A 20,044-nucleotide genomic window follows, 5' to 3' on the forward strand; every position below is an offset into this window, starting at 1 on the left:
TGACGGCCACCCCGCTGCAGAGGGAGGCCCTCCGCTGTCGCCATCCCAACGAGGCGGGGCGCGCATGCGCGGAGGGGCCTGGTCCGCCGCGCCTTCCGGCCCGGGCCAGGTGCCTTGCTCTCTTCGAGGCTCCGCGGCTGCTGAGCGAAGGTTCCGGCCCTCCCCGCGTCCCTCCCCTCACCCAGGGCCTCGCGGGGTGCGGAGCTCCCGGGGGCAGGGCCAAGCGGGGGGCAGCGGCCTCACCGGGGCCCCCGGGCGGGCAAGGGGCCGGGGCGCCTCGGGCACCTCCCAGCGGGGAGCCCGCGGGCCCGGCGGGGGCTTGCGGCGAGGCCCGGCGGCTGCCCGGTGCGGGGCGCGGCCCTGTGGGGGGCGGCCGTTAGCGGGGCCGTTGGCGGGGGCAGCCCCGAGCACGGCGTCCTGCTAGCGGGGTCTTTTTTTTTGGGGGGGGGGGTCCTGTTGGGAGAAGCGATGCTAATTTTGATGTGGGTCTGCCTAACCGTTAGGTACGGTTGGTCGTAGGAGCCGTGCCCTGTCAGGATGAGTTTTCTGCTGCCCCAGCTGACCTGTAAGAAGGAGGTGGATCAGGCAATAAAAAGCGTGGCGGAGAAGGTTTTGGTTCTTCGGTTTGGAAGGGATAATGATCCCGTTTGTCTGCAGCTGGATGATATTGTAAGAGCTTTTTTTTTTTTTCTTAAATAAAACTTTTTTTTTTTCCTAAATAAACTCTATTATGCCTGTTGCATACAAGAGAATGTCTTATGTTGCTTTTGGATAACATGGAATCTCATGATAAATATATGGTGTTTGCATGGTGACAGTTAAGTGTAAAATGAAATAACAGACTTCTACATTATTGTAGGCGTACAGAGCGGTTGATGTAGTTCTCAACATGGTGTGGTAATTTGGGCCTGCTTAAAATGATAAGACTTAAGGGAAACTGAGTTTTTAAGGCTTGCCACATTTTCTCCTCTCGTTTCTCAATCCATTTGTCATCTGTCTTTCTCACTCTCTTCAGCTTGCAAAGACATCTCATGACCTAAGTAAAATGGCAGTCATTTACCTGGTGGATGTGAACAAGGTGCCAGTGTACACCCAGTATTTTGACATCAGTTATATTCCATCTACTGTCTTTTTCTTCAATGGACAACACATGAAGGTTGATTATGGGTATGTCATCCTACCTGGCATGATCCATGATGTCTGTAGAAATTATCATCTATTTTGCCCGCAGTAATTAATACAGTCTTTCTCTATGGTACCTTGTCTGGGGGAGGTAATGTTGTTGCCAGCATCTGCACTCGTTCTGAGAACTGCACGGAGGGATAGATGGCCATAAAATTAACAGGTGTTTTGAAATACTCTTTGAGTTTCCTACAATAAGTAGGAGTCAGCTGCAAAATATGCTTGACTCTGCAAAAAAATACTGTAGTTATTAGACATTAGTCTTAGACATGACACTGCATCTTTCGGGGTTTGGGAGGTCAGGTCAAAGTATATCCCTGACTTAAGTATGCCATACCAGTGTGGTTCATGCCTTCAGAATGACCTAATCTGAATCCTCCGATTTATTTTGCATCTTTTATTGTCTTAAGTATTTTTGTTTTGAACATTTTAAAATTATAGTTCTACCTTTATTTTATGCTTATATTTAGGTCTCCAGATCATACTAAATTTGTTGGAAGCTTCAAAACAAAGCAAGACTTTATAGATCTGATTGAAGTGATTTACCGTGGTGCAATGCGTGGAAAACTCATTGTGAGAAGTCCTATTGATCCCAATAATATTCCTAAATATGACCTTCTCTACCAAGGAATTTAATGGGTTGGACTGAGGTAAAGGATTGCTGAAATGGTGGATGTTCTAGATCCTGTTTTTCTTCAAGCATTTTTGCCACCTTTGCCACCGTGGGACAGTTTGAGCATTTATATTGAAGGATCATATTGGTCTCCTTCTGAAGACAGACATTCTGTCACTTTAATACATCTCTAATAAATAAAGCAACATGTTCATGTGTAGAATTGATGCAAGTGAGTATTTTTTGAGCAGCACACTGACCAGCCATCACAAAACGGACAGGTTGCATATATCCACAATGACAGCGTCTCCAATGCAACCTTCTTAAGTGAAATCATTGTATAGTCTGTTAATTGTCTATTTAGTACCCTTTTTATTCAAGTGTAGTAACAGTCAACCAATCTTTATTTTAAAATTTCTGTTCAGAACATTTAAGTGACTCTTCCTTTCTAACGGAATTTCATACTTCTACCCATTACTGAATAAACAGATGGAAGCTTTTTTGAACAATATCAGAGATGACTAAAATCTGACATGGAATTAAACGCAAAAGAGAAGCTGTTGTTCTCTATCCTCTGGTACCCAACATTACTGTTCAACAAATTTTTTTGACTGAGATGGGAACTGAAGCTGTAGTTAAATGCAAGGTTCTGTCATCTTTCGAAGCTGTTTTCCAGACAGTGACTGATTTTAATTCTCACAGGATTAAATTAGAAATTCAGAAGAGCTATTCTGTTTATCTTTGCTATAAAAGTTATTTGAGCTTCTGCTTGCATAAATTGCAGGACTTGTATATGGACACATAAAAACTATCTCTGTTTCCCACTTCTATGTAAAAACAGTTGAGAGAAGACAGCAATGTCATTCTTGTGTATCAGTGTAGTAATCCCAGGTTGCTACGGTATAGTATTTCCAACTCACTCTGAAAAAATATGCATGGTAATGGCAATGGCTTAGTTGGTTTTAAAATGGAATTATGTTGGCTCACTGTATCATGTTTGCAACATTCCATCTCTGACTGGAGGGAGGTATTGGTATGTAATTCCCTGAAGTATCTTTCAACTTAGGGGTAGGTAGACATTCCAGCTTTTGAACGATTTCAAATATTACACAGTATATAGTGAGGAGTAACCTTGCTGTAGGAAAAAGGATAATTCAAAACACTAGATCCTTTGCATGCTCTCTGTATTCCAGATTTGTCCTTTTAATGAAAGCTATGCGTTTAAGAAATTTGAGTTTTTGACCACAGTTTAATCTGATTGTAGAGGCGTGATTGCAGAATACATATTTAAAAAATAATGCAGATAAGAGTTGATATACCTTAACATCTTTATTTTGTACAACATTAAATTTCACAGATAGCTAAGAGTTGTGTTTTAAAGCTTACAACTATGCTGCTTTTTGCTAATATTTACTTCTATTTGTTTCTCAAAAGCAAACCATCTTTAAACTTAAAACCATAAATCACTCTGCAGCAAGGGGAAGGTTCTTAGATGACTGAAAGCTTGAAAGATACAGGAGTGGTTATGAAAGGAAGAGACCACCATGAAAAACACATCAGTGTGCTTTTACTTATTATCTTTCTTCTTATTTGTGCTACTTCGGGTTGCAATAGGTGAACGTGTAAAGGCTGTTACGGTCTTGGCTTTCAGTGTGCTCTTCAGGTATTTAAAGATGGCATGTAAGCAACAGGAAGGTGCTAAGCCATACTTTTCAGTTCCAGCAGAGACAGTAGGACAATTCACTTTCACAAGGGAACCCACAGGTTTATCTAGAGGCTTATTATTTGATACCCATTCACGGCAATATTTTTGTATCCATTCTTGTATTTGTGGATCATTTCTAGTCTGGTGCTGTGTATTGTGCATGGAGTCGATGAATGCCACAGAGTACACTTTATTCATTACCTCCCATTTTCTCTGCATGAGCAGATCAATGAACACCAAGCCACCATAGCCATGGGCAATGAAGGCCACATTCTTGGCTGCGCTCTTTGAAATAAAATGATCCCATATATACAGGGTATGCTCCTCAGGGCTACTGCTGCACCTTTTGGGGATCGACCAGGGGGACTGCATAGAAGACGATGATCCTTCCCTGGTAGAAATGCTTAACCTCTCCTTTTCTGTCTTCAGATCCATGAAGTTGTCATTGGGATTCAGTACAATCACTCCCCTGTGGCTTTGAAGGGCCATTTTGATGAATGGTATTTGTGTTCCGTGGTCCAAGCCCTCACTGATAATGGTCTTTTGCCCCCACTGTCCAGCACGAAAGACTCCACGGTCTTGAAGAAGGACAGTTAGGCTAGAGGTATTTGTTAGTGCTTTCTCACTCATGAAAAAGAAACTTCTCGGTTCATCCTCTGTAGCATCAGTAGGAATATAGACTTTCTGCAGCATGCAAACTCTTTCCAGGAGCTCATAAACATATTGGGTAAGCAGATGTCCCAATACTTGATAGCGTTTATGATTCCTCTCATGTGCATTCTTGTAATAATTGAAAACAAAGGACTCATTGGTGTCCAGATGCCTCAATTCCCCTTTTATATTGAAGTCGTAGTTCAGTTGTTCTTGATACTCTGAACCCTCTACTAGTTTCCTCAAGCTTAGTTCGTGCTCTATTTGTAACCACTACAAATTAAGAGGATTTATGTCAATAAAGTGATAGAGCTTTATACAACTGCATAAAGAAAATATATTAGAAGTCAGATTTTAAAATGGTGACACACAAAGTATTCATAAACAAAAACTGTCTTTTGGTGGTCTGTAGTAAACCAGCTGTTTGTAAAGTCTCTCACACATTCCAGTCGCTAAATTACAATACCAATACATTAATACAAATCCTTCCAGTTATTACTTCATCCCTCTCAGCACTTGCCACATGGACATTATAGAATGAATCATGGAATAAACTAGCCACTGTTTGAAACAGTACTGCAATGTAAGTATTATTCTCTATGAGATTTGCCTTGTAAGAATATTTTCTCTGTTCCAGCAAGGCCCAACTAACCGTATGCTCTCCTGTAAAATTTGTCATCATCATAGATGCAAATCTTTGCCTCTGGGACTGTAGAAAATTTCTCTCTATAAAAGAAAATAAACCTGAGTTAATGCAGGCTTTATTATGTACTTTATTTTGGGGTGTATCTGTAAAATGTATCAGTTGCTGACATGGAAGGCCATCTAAAATGCTTCAGATAGTTCCAAGTTATGAGCTAAAATCTCATGTTTGTATTTTACATCTGACCATAAGTTAAGTTAAAGCTAAATCTTCTCGTCAGTGTGAACCCAAACAGCTGTCAAAAACAGTTTTTCACAGCTTCCCATTACCTAATATAAAGGCATTACCAAGAGGAGAAAATAGCTGTTAGTATTTCAGAAAGTTATGCCTAAAACTAAAAATTCTGAAGCTGCACTGAAAAAAAAAAATCTCATTTCCATGCTCAAAGGATTTCTACAGAGGACATCAGCTGAAGACTACTGTGACAGCTGCAGGTATTATGCTGCTGCATGCTGATTTAGATCAGGGCTTAAGTCGAATTAGCAAAATGTGATTGGCAAGATGATTTAAGCATCCTCCTGTTTGGTTATGTATTAATTCTTTAAAATAGTTTTTTTGATTCCTTCCACAAGTCTTCTTTTTTTTTTTTCCTGTCCCCTTGCTGTTTCTTAGCCTCTGCTTCGACTATGCTTTACAAAATTTACAAATTTGCTGATCTTGTTACTACTCGTTGTTAGATTCAGGGAAACTTGTGTGACAGCTGCCGTGCTATTACTTGCTCCCCTCCATGTACATTTCCCCCCCAGCGGCTTTCCAATACCGAACTAAAACCAGGGGAGCAGAAAAACACTCGGGAGAGCGGGCAGCCGCGGCGGCCTGAGGGAGCCGAAGGCAGCGGCCTCCCACCGGTGGACGGTTGGGCAGGCGCGAGCGCTCAGAGCGCGGCTACGAGGTGTGCGCGGCGCCCGGCCGTTACGCCGGCGGGGCGGGGGGGGGCGGGGCGAGGCAGCCAGGAGGCGGTGCCCAGCCCGGAAGTAGCCGGGGAAGCTGCGCAGGCGGCGGTGGGGCCCGGATAAACAACGGTGACAAGCGCAGCGGCGGTGAGTGCCGCGGGGCGGCTGTGGGGGTGCTGCTGCTGCCCGCTTCCCCCCCGCCCACAAGCTGAGGGCGTCTCAGCCGCTTCCCCCGGGCTGGGGGACGTGTCGGCGGCAGGGAAGTGCCGGTGGGGCTGCGCCTGAGGCAGCCGCCTCGGTGTCCCCCGCCGGGACGGCGGCTTGCCTTACCGCTCTGCCTTGCCGTGCCGGGCATCCTCCGTCTCGTGGGCCCCCGGCGGCAGTGCCGGGTCGCTGCCCTCCGCCTGTGCCCTAGGGGGCTCACGGAGCGGCGCTGCGCCTTTTAACTTGTCAGGAGAGGCTGAAGTGTGTTGGGGGGGGGGGGGAAAGGAAGGAATAAAAGTGAAATAAAGGTAGCCCGCGGCACGCAGTGCCACGGTGCCCTGGCGGGGTCCTGCGTGGCCGGTGACCCCGGCCAGGGCTGGGCCGCGCTGAGCTGTCCATACGACCGGGGGTATCGCAGAGGAGCAAAGCCGGTAGGGGAGGGCGGGTGAACACGGCCGGACGGGGAAGTGGGCGTCCTTTGGGGGGAGGCCAAGGAAAGAGCGTAGAAATGCCGGGTTGCCCCCGCTGACCCTCGAGGGTTGCTCTTTTGTGAGCGAGGAGCCCTTTCCTCCCCGAGCGGGGCGGTGGGAGGCCCGGCGCCGCCCCGCTCGGCCCCGCGGTCGTCACCGGGGCGGCGCGGCGGGGGCGCGCTGCCGGGGCCGCCCCTGGGTGGGGCCGCCGCTCTCTCGGGAGAGCTGTCAGGAGGCCGCCGTTTGTCAGCTCTCCCCCTCTGCAGGCACATTCATCAGTAATAGGTTGGCCTTTCCGTAATAGTCCATAGATGTTGTTCCTCTCCGAACCAGGGAACTGAGGCTGTGAGCTGAAAAAACCCGCTGAAACAAATGAAACTCCCCACACTTTAAATGTGCTATCATCAGTGCGGTCTTCTGAGAGTTTGTGTTAGGTGTAAATTTTGAAGGCCTTACACGGAAGGCATACAGAGCTTTTATAAAAGGAATAAGCCCCCGTGAATGCAGAAAGCTCTGAAGCTGTGTTCTTCCAGTGAGAAAGAAGTTTGTCTGTTAACAGGAACTCATGAATTTTAATTTTGTTTTTCCTTCTTGGTACCTTTTTTTTTTTCTTGTCAGAGCCTGAGTAACTTATTAGTCGCCTGCTTGCCAGAAGGTCAAATTAAGCAGTAGGTGCCTTCACTAAGACACCTTTTAGTGAAAATTATTTATTTTTTAACAGTTCTGTCCAAACTGACAGTTCAGAGCCTGCCCATACATGTGTTTCTCTTGTATTGTGGCTGTCAATGAGCTTTCTTTGTGCTGGCTTGCTCAGAAAGGATCTTCTTGTTCTTGCTTAGTACCTAATACTGCGGTCCTAATTCCCTCTAGACAAATAAAACACATTGCTAAGATTATTTCATATCTTTTTTTCAGTAGTGGAAATCATGGAAGGAAGAACTTCAGCATCTTCAGGTCACATCAGTGTAAGTTTTGTTAAAATTTGCAACAACGTTGCTCTAAGAGTATGGATATCCTAGGGTGTTCTAGTGTTTTTGTGTAACTGAATTTATTCTCCAGTGGTCCAAATTAAACTTTATTGGCGCACACTTTCCTGAGAACCAGTTTATTCTAGTAGCAGTGCAGTGAGTAGTAATGTCTGCTGCTGAATATATTAATACACGATAGGCTTAACATTTGATTTCATACAAGCAGCTCATAGTTAAGGGTACATTAAGCCATAAGCTAGAATCTGAAATATTATGAGTAATGCTCAAGTAAATATGTATGTGTTTTATGTGTAGTTAGTGCACAGTTCTGTAATAAAGTCTTCAAGCTGTTGACATAGTTTAAGGTCTTGTAACTGTAGCTATTGCTTCAGTAGGACAGCTGCATAACTGGAATATTTGGCTGTCTGCAAAAATGTGTTCAGAGACTCTTTATGCTAATGTTTATTCTTCCTAAAATATCCCTATTAGTTGTAGTTTCTAGCAATGGAAGCACTGGTGAAAACAAAGATTGTAGGCACAGCAGCTGGTTTGATTGGGTAAGATCTGAACCATCTGGTATTTTAGAAGTAAGCTGTTACCAGAACCTTGTTTACACACTCCCTCTGACCCTTGCACCTACAGGTGGGAACCTTTAGGAAGATACTGCTGGTTTAGAAAAGGAATCTGCTAAGTATGTGTGCATATGTATATGTTAATTCAGTTGCTTTCTATTAGTGAAAAGCTGAGGAAACTGTGTACATTGCACTTACTGCAAATAGGGACCTCAACTGGTCATCTCTTGACTTTGTGCTTTCTCCGTAAGTTAATTGTAGGCATTGCAAATCAACACTTTGTTAATGTATGCGAGCAATGGGAAGGTATCATAAGGTGAGGTAGAAATTTTGCTGATGAATATATCTTTTGTCTTTTATTCCCTTCTGACTGACTGTCGTCTTTATTTTGAGTCTGACCGTAGCTGCTGTCAGTGTTACTGGAGGATATCTGAACCGCTGTAACGTGAAATGCATATTAAAATTTTAGGGAATTGATTGCCTGTTTTCAGAAAGCTCATAACAGAAATCACCAGTCAGGCAGCAGGTTGAGTTCCTAAGTAAGGAGCTGGTATCTGGCCATTAATGTGCAGATTGGAAGAATACATTCTGACTGATAAAACAGATTTATAGGCTGCTTCTCAAAAAAATCACAGACATTCTTCATTAAGAAAATGTTTATTTCAATCCTTAAATATTGGTTGAGGTACTTGTAAGTAGTTGCCTGTGGATAATGTTTACATCCTTTATAATTTGAAGAAATTGTGATTAAAGTTTTATTTATTATTAGGGAAAGTGACTGACTGTCAAAAGCAGTTTGATGTACTATACAGAAATTTTGGCCTAAAAATGTACTACCCCCCCCCCAAAAAAATTTTTGTTTAAAAGAAATGTAAATAAGGAATGAGGGCACTAGCAATGCAAACTGCAGAATTGAAGGGGTATCTCCTTATGATATAGTATGCTTCTGTTACAATTTGAAGCACTACTTACAGAGCTATGAATGCCCTTTCTGTGTTTATTAAGTCCTTAGCCTCTCTGTTCTAGAGTTCTTATTTTTAATTTCATGTAACAAGGTAGGGTTGCATCTGGTAACTTGCAAATTAACTTCAATAATACGCTTTACATCAGCCATCACATGTAGTAGCTTCAGCTTGTTCCTGGCTGAGATGGACTTGATTGTCCAAAAAATGTTATATCCATTACATCTCATCACAGGTAACTTCAGTCTAACCTAGTCATATTTGCAGCATAAGGTTTTGCTTCTTGAGATGTCTGAACAAATGGCAAAGCTTGCATTATTTGTTTAGTTGAGATTATTTAACCGGTTTAATTAACTTGATACAAAATGTCACCCTCTTTGCTCATCTTGATGGACCTGTGGGAATTTAGTTTGACTGTTTTTAGTTTTGAAATTCTATAAATGAACATTATTTCCTACATATTTTTTTTCTGATTTGGAAAATTACTATGGATTACTAATTGTTTTGTCTTTCAGTAATTACTTTTGAAATCCTGGTTGCATTTTGCCAAAGGTTGTCAGTGACAGTAGTTGATACCATTCTGAGTACATCAGTCTTTTGATGCTAATTATCATATACCAAAATCCTGATGCTATTGTAAGATTTAATTGCTATTCATCTTCAAAATTCTTTCTTGAGAGAGAGAAGAAACACAGTGATTTTTCAGCTGTTTTTGCTTTATCATTCTCTAAGCTGAGATGTGGAGATTAAACTAGAGTGTAAGCAAATCAAAGGGAACTGAGAAAAGTGTAAATGCCAGTTCACATCGGTGCCAGGACACATCTGAAGCTGTTATGAAGGTAATGAAATAGGAAGGTTTTCTTTTCTTGTTGTTTTGTTTTTTTATTTGTTTGTTTCTTTTTAAGACAGCTGATCTGTTAAAACTAGCTCCGCAGTGCCTCAAGTGGTATTAGGTGTTTTTTTAGGCCCAAGCTTCAGTGAGAATACATTTAAAATCACGGGTCAGTGCTTCCCTTGCCAGTTCCTTATTTTGCATGATGACTGAGGCAATTTTGTTCATGACAGTATGTCAACTCATGGCATCAGTGCATAATTTAGTTTTATCATGTGTGTAACATCCTCTATTTTCAGTTTCGTATACCAAAGAAGAAGCCAAACATCAGGTCAGAGGATGTCCAAGTTCAGTCCCCTTTGACAAGGCTCCCAGGCTCCCACCATTGGGTCTACCCTTTAAAAGAGGTAAAGAGAAGTTCTTCAGAGTGTAAAGTGCTTAGGAGCATGTTACATGTCTTGTTCTGTTTTGGAGACTGGACTTTTTAATACTGAATGCTGCCTTGTAACTGTATGACCAATAGCTGACCCAGACTGATTTGGAAAGAGTCAGTGCGTAGGTTTGAGATCTACCTGCAAGCATACAGTTACAGAAATAAAAGTCTTAGTGCCATATTGCCAAACTAAATAATGAAAAAGCAGAATTGGACTTCAAAAGTAGTTTCACAGAAAGTTTCCATTTTGCTAAAGTTAATCTCAAATCCTGAAATTATCTTGAAAATCATAAATTTAAAGGCAAATATATATATAAGTTTGTAGTTCACTGTTTTTTCAGTTCCTGAAACTTTATATTCAGATCATTTATCCAAACTGTTTCTGTTATGAGATGGAAGTCTTTTTTAAATTAAGTTTTCAGTTAGTCATTATTTGTATCTGAGAGCTGAAGATTTAAGAGAATTTATAAAATACTGTATGACTTTTGATTAAAATTTTAGATGCTAATACAGAAATGTCAGTATTAAGACCGAAAGCCTGTAAGTGTACTTAGATGGCATCATAAATGTCTGTCTTGATCATCTCAGTCACATATAAAAGCAAATTTGTTGAGTAAACATGCTCGAAATTCAGTAAATACATTTTTAAAATGCCAGGTTTTGGAAACATTGTGCTACTGTTGATTCCTTCAACTCAGCATTGAGAATTTGTTGCCGGTTTTCGTGCTTTTGGAATCAAGGAACTAGACAAACAGGCTTCCCCACAGAAAAGTTGTAAAAGCCTAGTGAGGCAAGTTAGGAATGCTTTTGAGTTAGAGTAGTGCTGGTAATGGGACTCGGTTCTCTTGGTAGGTCCAATCATTTGACCCTGCTGCAATGCAAGGTCACTGTGTCATTATGTCCTAAACTGTTAGTACTTAAGTGAGCAGAGGATGCAATTACTGTAAAGTCAGGTTTTTGAAATCAGAAGTAATGCCTGCTGTGCTTGCCAGCAGCAGCCTGTTAGGCACAGCCAGAAAGCACCAAAATAGAATTCTCTCCTCTCCTCTTCCCTCCCTATATTTGTATGTGTGTACATGTATACATATGTATTTATGCATATATATGTAAATAGTGATTGGACTGGGTGAATTAAAAAATGTGTTTTTCTGATTATTTCCAATTTTTTTTTGCATTTTCCATCTCTTACTATTTTTCTTACCTATGTCTATATATTTCAGATTCTTCCCATGTGGTAGAGGGTTTCTTATGCTTTAATATAGGCTAGCCTTTTCGTATTCTGTTTCATCTTGAAAAGAAAAGGTCATGAAGCGTCATAATTAAAAGGCATATTATTGTTTTGTCCATACATAGGAGCAAGGATCTGTTCATGTTGGCAGTGTATGTAGTGTTGTCAGACTTTGCTCCGTAATATATGAGAAATTTTGTGCAGCTTTCAGTGGTTGGGTGTATAGGTCTCTTGCATGCTTGGAGATTAGTGCTGTGAGGAGAGCTAGATGATGTTTGGGTGCAGGAGGAGGGAAGAGGACCTTCAAAGCAATTTCCTGCTGCCAGTTGTTTTAATAATGAGGGCATTTCCCATCATAGAATCAGTCCTTGTAATAGGAGAAACAATGATTTGGGACACACCTCTCAGACTTCTTCACTGAAGTAGCCATAATGCATGAGCCTGAATTTTTCAGATCGCCTTTCACCCCACATTCAAGCAGAAATGAAGATAAGTTGGTTTGTCTGCTTTCAGCCTGACCAGCAAAATGTTCAAACCTGTGTACGGTTTATTAGCTTTGCTATAAAAAAAAGTGGGGAGAGAATAGGAGGAAGAAATGGCAGGGGGAGATAGATTCCTGGAATTACAGAAATAACTGTATGTTTTGGTGGAATTTCATTAAATTTAATTTGGAAAGATCTGTACATTTTGACAAGGTAAGAAAATTTTGGGGAAAAAAAAGCATTTTGATGTTGTGGGTTTTGTCATGCCACCCAAGCATCAAGCTTTCACATTCGTATTCCTGCTACGAATTGTTTGTCTTCGAGTGGAGTTATATAGTTTTAGTTATATACACAGGGAGTTGTTAAAGAGAGTAGGCGATATCTTGCATGTTTGTGATTATTGTAAAACAAGCCCAATATTTAAGTCCCTGTTTGGAATGGTCCCCCTTTAAGTAGGGGAGAAGTTGAATTGCCTTTATTGTCAACTATGTTAGAAAGAAAGAGCAAATTCCCTTCAAGGGAAAGGCAGCATATGGATGCTGTAAACAAAGCATATTTTGCAAAATTATTGTGTATACTCTTTGCTGCTCTGCTTTATTTGAGCAATTGCATTGTTCCAGGGTCTATCATTGTTCCATCTTTCTAGTATAATGTCTAGTATGACATATTTTTGTCTGTTGGAACCTTCCTCTTTTATTTATTTATTTCAGTGGAGATTAAGTGCCAGGAACAGAGTGTCTTCTACAAAAAGAAGGCAAAGGGACTGTGACAGATGCAGCTGTAATGATGAAGAATCATTTGGGTAAGAAGCATCTCAAAATTAGTTCTTTGTGTTTGTATTGTCTGAGTTTCATAGTCTTTCTTGAAGACATGTATCCATGATCTCCAGTTAATTATTTGGGTCATGCAGAGATGATTTTCAAGCTGTCAGATAGGTCCCCGCCCCTTCGGTGAGGTGCAATTCAGTAATCTGATGGCATTGTGAGTTATGAAGCAACCATAATTTTTGCTTTGTTGTAACTCTTAATGCAAGACTGCAACACCAGAATGGGAATGCAACACTGCCTGGAGGAATTACGGCTTGTTGAACTGTTTGGAATCTTGAAAGGAAGTCGTTATTCCATAAGTGCAAATTATCATTCTAGCCTTCGGTACTTTATATTTTTTAGGAAGATTTCCAGATCGTCTTTGTTATGCATGACATTTTTTGCTCTGTAGCACATAGGCCTTATCAAATCTTAAAAAACAATATGATGATTAATAGAGGAAGGTAGTGACAAATTAGGTTTTTCACCTGTATGTTAAACTCAAAACACCTAAGTGAGTAAATACTGTCTGATATGCTGTCTGATATGCTGCTGCTTTATGCTGTCTTTCCAAGAGCAAATATCATGGTTCCTTTGAGATAAATGGCAAGTTGTTTAAAATCGTCTTATGTAAAACTGTCAGCTAGATAATTGTTTATCCAAGAACATTCTGAAGTCGTAAGTACTGTAGTTGACAAATAGAAATGAAAATGTAGAATCAGATTCATTGACAGTAGCTAGGAAGCATGATGAAAGCATGATAGAATTAATTACATTTATATTAATGAAGCAACCATTATTACTTAATTGCTTATATTTGCATGAATTAGAGTAAGAGTAAACATTCTCTGCCCCACTCTGACTGAGATTTAACTCAATGGTGAAGTGATTTGTTGTCAGGTGAGGCTTTCAGAAACACAGTGCACAGGTAAAGAAACTGCTTACTGACAGCGGGTAATTTGGACACTGGTGAATTCAGTGTTTTTATGACATATGAAGACTGATCATTTAGCCCTGTCTTTATATACAGGATGCTCCAAACTGTTGCAGGGAAGATGTAAGCTTTTCATAAATTATGACTTTACCTTTGATATGTCCTCAGAGACATAATGGTCAGCCTACATTGTGTTACCTCAAAATGCATCTCTTTTTAACTTTAGCTGAGGGAGTAGTTTGCAGGCTTTACCTACTAGAACTTAGAAGCTACAGTAATTGCAATTTCCTGAGTGTTGATTGCACCGTGGGATGATTGATATCTGATATCATTCTCCTGGGCTCTTTCAGTAGACTGAACAGAGCTTATCATGTTGGGGAGCTTTTTTTTTTTTCTTAAACAGCTGCCTCTGGATCTGTCACAGATGTTACTGTTGCTATGTGAGTAACTTGCAATAGTAAGTGTTAAAACATTTTTACCAAAATTCTTGCCAGCACACTGGTGAGGAATGATTTAGCATGTAATGAAACAGCAAATATTCAGGTATTAAATCTGTGCTTTTTTAATTTCTTTAAAAAAAAAAAAAAAGATGTCTGTAGAGACAAGCTGGAGGGTTCACTGTAAAATAAACTTTACTTACTGTCTCCAGAAAAGCTCATTCTAGGTATAGCATTTAGGTACCGCAGCATTTCTCAGTCAGTTGAAATTAACACATCGACTTCATTGCATAATGAGTAGAAAGAGCATATGGATTCTAAAGGAGATGGTATTTGTTCACGGAATGGTTCCGGTTGGAAGGGACCTTTAGAGATCATCTAGTCCAACCCCCTCAAGCAGGGTTAGCTAGAGCAGGTTGCCCAGGACCCTTTCCAGATGGCTTTTGAATATCTCCAAGGATGGAGAATCCACAGCCTCTCTGGGGAACCAGTTCCAGTGAAGAGTGTTTTTCTCATATTCAGACAGAACTTCCTGTGTTTCAGTTTGTGCCCATTGCCTCTTGTCCTGTCACTGGGCACCACTGAAAAGAGTCTGGCTCCATCTTCTTTACACCTTCCCTTGAGATATATATTGATAAGATCCCTGCCCCGAGCCTTCTCTTCTCCAGGCTGAACAATTCCACCTCTCTCAGCCTCTCCTTATATGAGAGATGTTCTAGTCCCTTTATCATCTCCGTGGCCCTTTGCTGGACCCTCTCCAGTAGCTCCATGTCTCTCGTACTGGGGAGCCCAGAACTGGACCCAGCACTCCAGGTGTGGCCTCACCAGGGCTGAGTAGAGGGGAAGATTACCTCCCTTGACCTGCTGGCAACACTCTTCCTAATCCAGCCCAGGATACCATTGGCCTTCTTGGCCACAAGGGCACATTGCTGGCTTATGGTCAACTGGTTTTCACTAGGATCCCCGGGTCCTTCTCTGCAAAGCTGCTTTTCAGCAGGTCAGCCTCCAGCATGTGCTGGTGCCTGAAGTTATTCCTCCCCAGGTGCAGGACTTTGTACTTCCCATTGTTGAACTTCATGAGGTTCCTCTGCCCATTTTTCCAGCTTTTGTTAAGCAAAAGTCTGAGAATTGGCAAAAGTCAGAAGGGAAAATGTGAAGTGACATGCTGAGAATCTTTAGAAGGCAAAAGTTTCTGTTCCTTCTTCACAGTGGGGAATCTCTCATTTGTACTGATAAAAAGGAAATAATGATCTTAATGACAAACCCCTGGTTTTCTTAGCTGTTGTTTTAAAAGTGTAGCCTTCATTATTGATAGGACCTAACTTTGATGTTACCCAAGATACATTTCCTGTCAAATATTTAGGGAGACACATTTCACCTTAAGTGTTGTCTCGACCATTGTTACTGCCACTTAATTTTAGTCAGAAAGGACAAACTGGATGTATTAGCACAAACCCAAACTTCACGTGTGGTTTTAACAAAGGTTCTGGATTACAAAATGTGATAGCTGATCACTTCCATCAGTCCTGCTGTGAGGTGACACCATGGGAATTGGAAGCTGTGTTGTAAACCAAGACTGCTTTCACTTGAACACCTGTGCTCAGGGCCCAGTGAATGGCCACTCTTGGGAGATTTGTTTATGATCCCAGACAGGGCTCTCAGAGCAGGTTGTTTCCCAAGTCCTGGTCAAGTGCTGCTCTTGCATGTTCTTCTATTTGTGTCATAAAACAGATTATGACTCTCATTAAGTGTGAATAGTTCAACTTACTAATGTCTTTGCAGAAAGTTTGGCATAGTATTTATGTAATTGGTCAGTTAGTGTTTTGTATGCCATCTATGAAACTTCTATTGTTGAGGAAGGGTATAACACTATTTCAAAGGTAGCTATTGCCACCTGGAAACAGCTTAGATGCATTCTCTTACCTCAGCTGTGTTACTCCTGGGTCATCCAAGAAGGATAGCACTGCTTTGAAAATCAGACTTCTGGTTTTGGTCTGTCGAGTTTTCTTTGGGTTGGGAGGAGTACTTAAATAAGATGTGTGTAATTTTGCCAACTCAACGTTGTAAACTTTAATTGAAATACATGTCATGGCTGAATGAAGTACTGACCATGTGGTTGTCAGGTTTTTGTGGCAATCACTTACACGCAGGTTTCCTTTGCCCTGATGCACACACCTTGGCAATAATAACTTCCTGGTCCAGCAAAGCAAGGAGGTTAGTAGGGATTTTCAGATCTGCTGTTTCAACAGAGTTCTGCTGAACTGATGAAAGGGCATGGCCTTGAGAAGAAAGCCTCTGTCTGCCCTCTTCCTACTTCAAGGTAGTGCAGCCAATGAATGTGACTGAGAATTTCCCATTAACTATAGTGCATCACTTCATTCCTTTGGACTCCAAAAGGCCAAGGACTGCTTGGGCTCTGCATGTGCTGTAGAAGCTCAAATAGATGAATACACAATAAGTCTGTCAGTGGCTTTATTCTGTAGACCCAGGACACGTAATCAGTTCTCATGGGGCCTGGTGGGCCACCCTCATATGGTGTATGTTATCCCACCATTAAAATACTGATTTTAAAATATTTGGATTTGCAAGTAGGAGAATGTAGGCAGGAAGATGGTGTAGGCAGTTATTATCAGTGCACCCAAAAGGAGTCAGTAGCTTCCAGGTCTGAATTTGATCATGCTCTCTAACACAAATTGGAGCCAGTGGTTATACACTGGTGTGTACGTAAATATAGTCATTGAAAACAGAACTGGATCTAGCAGTTCTGATTATTGACTGAAGTAGAGGTCAAGGGATCAGACATTTTCTCCAAAGTCATGCAAGCAACTAATACCCTTCAGTCCTGCACTTTGTAAGGAAGGGTAATACATTTTTGCCTGTGAAAAGTGGTTTGAGATTAGCCAGGAATAGTAGCTGACAGCATTTTTCTTATTACTGTTTTTTTTCCTGTTTCACCCTTACATATGTAAGTATATTTCCATTACCTTTGTTTACATTTTTTTTTTTCTTTTGGAAGAAGGATGGAGGAGTAGGGTGGAGTAGGGGAGTTGCTTTAGAAACAAAAGTACTCTGCTTTGGTTTTCCTTTACCAAGATGCCTCCAGACTTGCTGTTGTGTGAGCTGTTTGCTGTGTCTGTCTGTTGCTTTTTTCCCTTGCTTGACATCAATTTTATCTTTTGAAATTTCTTTTGTATGACTTGCTTACTTGATTCTGTGGACAATTTAACGGGTAATTTAGGGATCTGTGCCCCAGTCCTGAAACTGACACACAGAGGTACAGGCTAGCATAAGGGTAGCAGTTTGTGCTCAGTCTTCATGACATGATTTTTCAAGAAATACCACCACTTGCCATTCCTCCTTTAGAAAGGGAAGCCACTGAAAGCTGCAAGCACTATACAACTCTGAAAATCAGGTCATAACCAGTTGTTCATGCTAATGTCTTCAGTCAAAAAACAGTGCCATGTAGAAGTGATGCCTCAGCCTGGCACTGACAGCTTTATGGATAGCCAGACATACACCGTTTTCTCCCATGTTGCTTGTTGAAGGTTCCTCTCCCTATAGCCAGGTTTCCAGTGCAAAACCAGTTGCATGGATGCATGTGTACTCTGACTTGTAAGATCATTTTCACAAAGATACTTACTTAACGTGTTTAAAGCCCATTTAAGTCAAGGGAGGGACAAAGATTACCAGTTCTGGGGATGATATTAGAGGGAAAGTATCTGTTCTAGTCTTCTGTTGCTTGAGCTCTTCTGGGACCTCAGAAGATGAAATGTCTTTCCACTATAACCCTTTAGTAACTGGGCCTCTGAAGTAGGTTAGGTAAGTTAAGGAGGAAATTCAAGCGTAAGAGTAAATCTCTAATTTTCTAAGATGAATTTACACAAATTATTTGATAACTGTTACCTTGAAATTGCCTTTAACTGCCTTAGTAATTGTAAATTTTCTCAACAGTTTAATGGGTCTTTGTGTAGCTGAATTTTGAAATCTTCTTCTCAGCATTTTAAAATGTATATATTCCTTATTTTAATATATTTAGTATTTTTGTATATGACATAGCTTGCTAACGTACTTTCATAGTGACTTTGAAGAAGCAGGCATATACAAAGACTGTAGTATACTTTACAGTTGGACAAGTAATTTACATTTAGATCTGGTTTCTGTAAGTTCTTCTGACACGTTAAACCAGGGTTAGCGTATCACTCCAGGAGTCTGAGAAGCCCAGAGAATAGCTAGAACTTCTGGCTTGGGGAAGAAGTCTGTAGAAAATAAATTGAGAATACTTTGTTTTCTCAGTATGTTCTCATAAAGCTGCTACAGTTGGGCTCTACCATGTTAGACACTAATGTTATTAAACTTCCCTTGTTCTGAGGAAACTGCCAATGTTTAACCATTCCAGAGAGATATCCAAATACCATTTGTGTTGTTTCTCTCCTTGGAAATAGGACCATAGAACCATGTGGCCTGGTTACTTTGTGTCTCATGACCAATACTGACTTTCTAAGCTTTTCAGTAGTTTAAGCATATCCTTTCCTAAAACTCCAATCTTCGGATCCTCAAAGTGTAGAATAGACCTTTTTAGGTCTGTGATATTTAAAGCAGGTGCACAGACTTTGTAATGAGTTCCTGAAAGCAGCCGTTCTCTACTTGAGCAGTCATAGAATATATACAGGTGTAGATAAAATAACAAGTGTGTATCTGCTTTTTTCTGTCTCTGCCTACACCATTCTGGAGCTATCCTTTTGTTTAGATCAGTCTTCTGATGTGGCTGACAGAGACTGTCCTTGTACATATGACCTCACATTGCCATCGTAGAGTTGGTCTCTTGCTTCAGAAACCCTAGACTGTATTTCCTATAGCTAATCAGGAACCTTCCCTTACAAGACTAAACACTTTTTCTTCCTCTGTCCAGATTTTGTGTCAGAGTGCTGTGATTTATTTATTTTTTCCTTTGGAGTTTAAGGCTCTCTTTTTGAGACTCAGCATTAGCTCTTTATCACTTACTTTTTCTCTGGGAAACTTCTAAGACAAGCCCAGAGAGTGGAGAAAAGTGGCTTAACTCGAGCTTAAGTTACTTGGTTTTGAATGGGAACCATTTAAGTTTATTGACCATGATCTAGGAAACAGATGGAAGAGCCCTCAGAGACAGCAGCTCATTGCGCTCATGTTGTGGCATCCAGTGATGATCTGATAAGACTGACCAGCATTTGTGACTTTACAGATAGGTTCTCTAAGCTGTGCATAGGAACCTTACTGTCTTTTCAGTTTCCTGGGAGGGGCGGGGGGCAGTCTTGTTAACATGGTAAGTAACTAGGGAAAAGAAATCTCAACATTGATTCAACAGCAAAATATCAGGATTTCTTGAAATATCTTCCCCGAGTCCAACAGATTTCATTAGAAAAGCAGTTTCCAATCTTTTCTTTTGTTTCAAGCATAGCTTTTCTTCAGTGGTTTTCTTGGCATACTTAAATCTGTTTACCACTAGGTGTTATGTAACCATGCTGTTGGGCTGAATGCAGCATGTCAGTGGGACAGCTATAATTTCGTAGAAGTTTTTTGCACAGTTGTCAACCCACTGAACAGTAGCAGCCTTTTGCTTAAGAAATTTGGCTGTAGCACGTAATATCTATGTGAGTAGAAGTTTTTTTCTAACTATAAAAGAAAGATTCTTGCTGTACAATGTGAACAACTTGGTTTGTCATTTTAGACATGCCACAGAGAAAGCAATTTTTACCTTATTAATCTTCTAAAACCAATGTCTGAGCCTGAGCTTCAGTGTCCTCTTAGGACCAGTCCTTCTAGGAAAAGAAGTCCAAATCTCACCCATTTTGAAAATGAAATGAATCATCTAAGATAAATTCTGACAAATCATCTATGATATATACTGGTTAGCAGCTTAAAAGAAACTGTCCAAGTTACTGGCCATATTACAGAATTAATTGTTTATGTTGAAGACTTCAGTATCTATCTAG

The 20,044-nt window shown here is 41.0% G+C and overlaps 3 protein-coding genes across 11 annotated transcripts in view; 2 read left to right on the forward strand and 1 right to left on the reverse strand.

The window, feature by feature from the left end:
- Positions 1-13: 13 nt before the first annotated feature.
- Positions 14-2,351, forward strand: TXNL4B (thioredoxin like 4B). Of its 3 annotated transcripts, none has more exons than XM_067301069.1 (4): positions 14-150; positions 504-669; positions 1,016-1,167; positions 1,653-2,351. In XM_067301069.1, exons 2-4 carry the CDS (start codon positions 538-540, stop codon positions 1,816-1,818), a joined length of 450 nt encoding a protein of 149 aa, XP_067157170.1. In that variant the 5' UTR covers positions 14-150; positions 504-537; the 3' UTR covers positions 1,819-2,351. The 3 variants fall into 3 exon arrangements, with proteins under 3 accessions (XP_067157170.1, XP_067157180.1, XP_067157189.1); XM_067301079.1 differs by having other exon boundaries at positions 520-669; XM_067301088.1 differs by lacking the exon at positions 14-150 and adding an exon at positions 177-196 and having other exon boundaries at positions 520-669.
- An 804-nt stretch (positions 2,352-3,155) lies between these two features.
- On the reverse strand, positions 3,156-6,730 carry LOC106490560 (ARB2 cotranscriptional regulator A). Its single transcript, XM_067291038.1, has 3 exons — positions 6,692-6,730; positions 6,078-6,158; positions 3,156-4,424 (listed from the first exon to the last, which is right to left on the reverse strand). Exons 1-3 carry the CDS (start codon positions 6,728-6,730, stop codon positions 3,363-3,365), a joined length of 1,182 nt encoding a protein of 393 aa, XP_067147139.1. The 3' UTR covers positions 3,156-3,362.
- The window catches only part of SENP7 (SUMO specific peptidase 7), a 43,822-nt gene continuing 29,625 nt past the window's right edge, over positions 5,848-20,044 (forward strand). For 5 of the 7 annotated variants that reach the window (XM_067301043.1, XM_067301013.1, XM_067301020.1 and 2 more), the window contains exons 1-4: positions 5,848-5,894; positions 7,337-7,386; positions 10,055-10,162; positions 12,609-12,700. In XM_067301043.1, the coding sequence (XP_067157144.1) occupies positions 7,348-7,386; positions 10,055-10,162; positions 12,609-12,700 (239 nt within the window). In that variant the 5' untranslated portion in view covers positions 5,848-5,894; positions 7,337-7,347. Of the gene's footprint in view, positions 5,895-7,336; positions 7,387-9,655; positions 9,763-10,054; positions 10,163-12,608; positions 12,701-20,044 lie in introns of those variants that run through there. The other 2 variants (XM_067301026.1, XM_067301032.1) reach the window with 2 other exon arrangements.

This window comes from Apteryx mantelli, chromosome 1 (assembly GCF_036417845.1).
Source record: "Apteryx mantelli isolate bAptMan1 chromosome 1, bAptMan1.hap1, whole genome shotgun sequence".
In the NCBI taxonomy this organism is placed as follows: Eukaryota; Metazoa; Chordata; class Aves; order Apterygiformes; family Apterygidae; genus Apteryx; species Apteryx mantelli.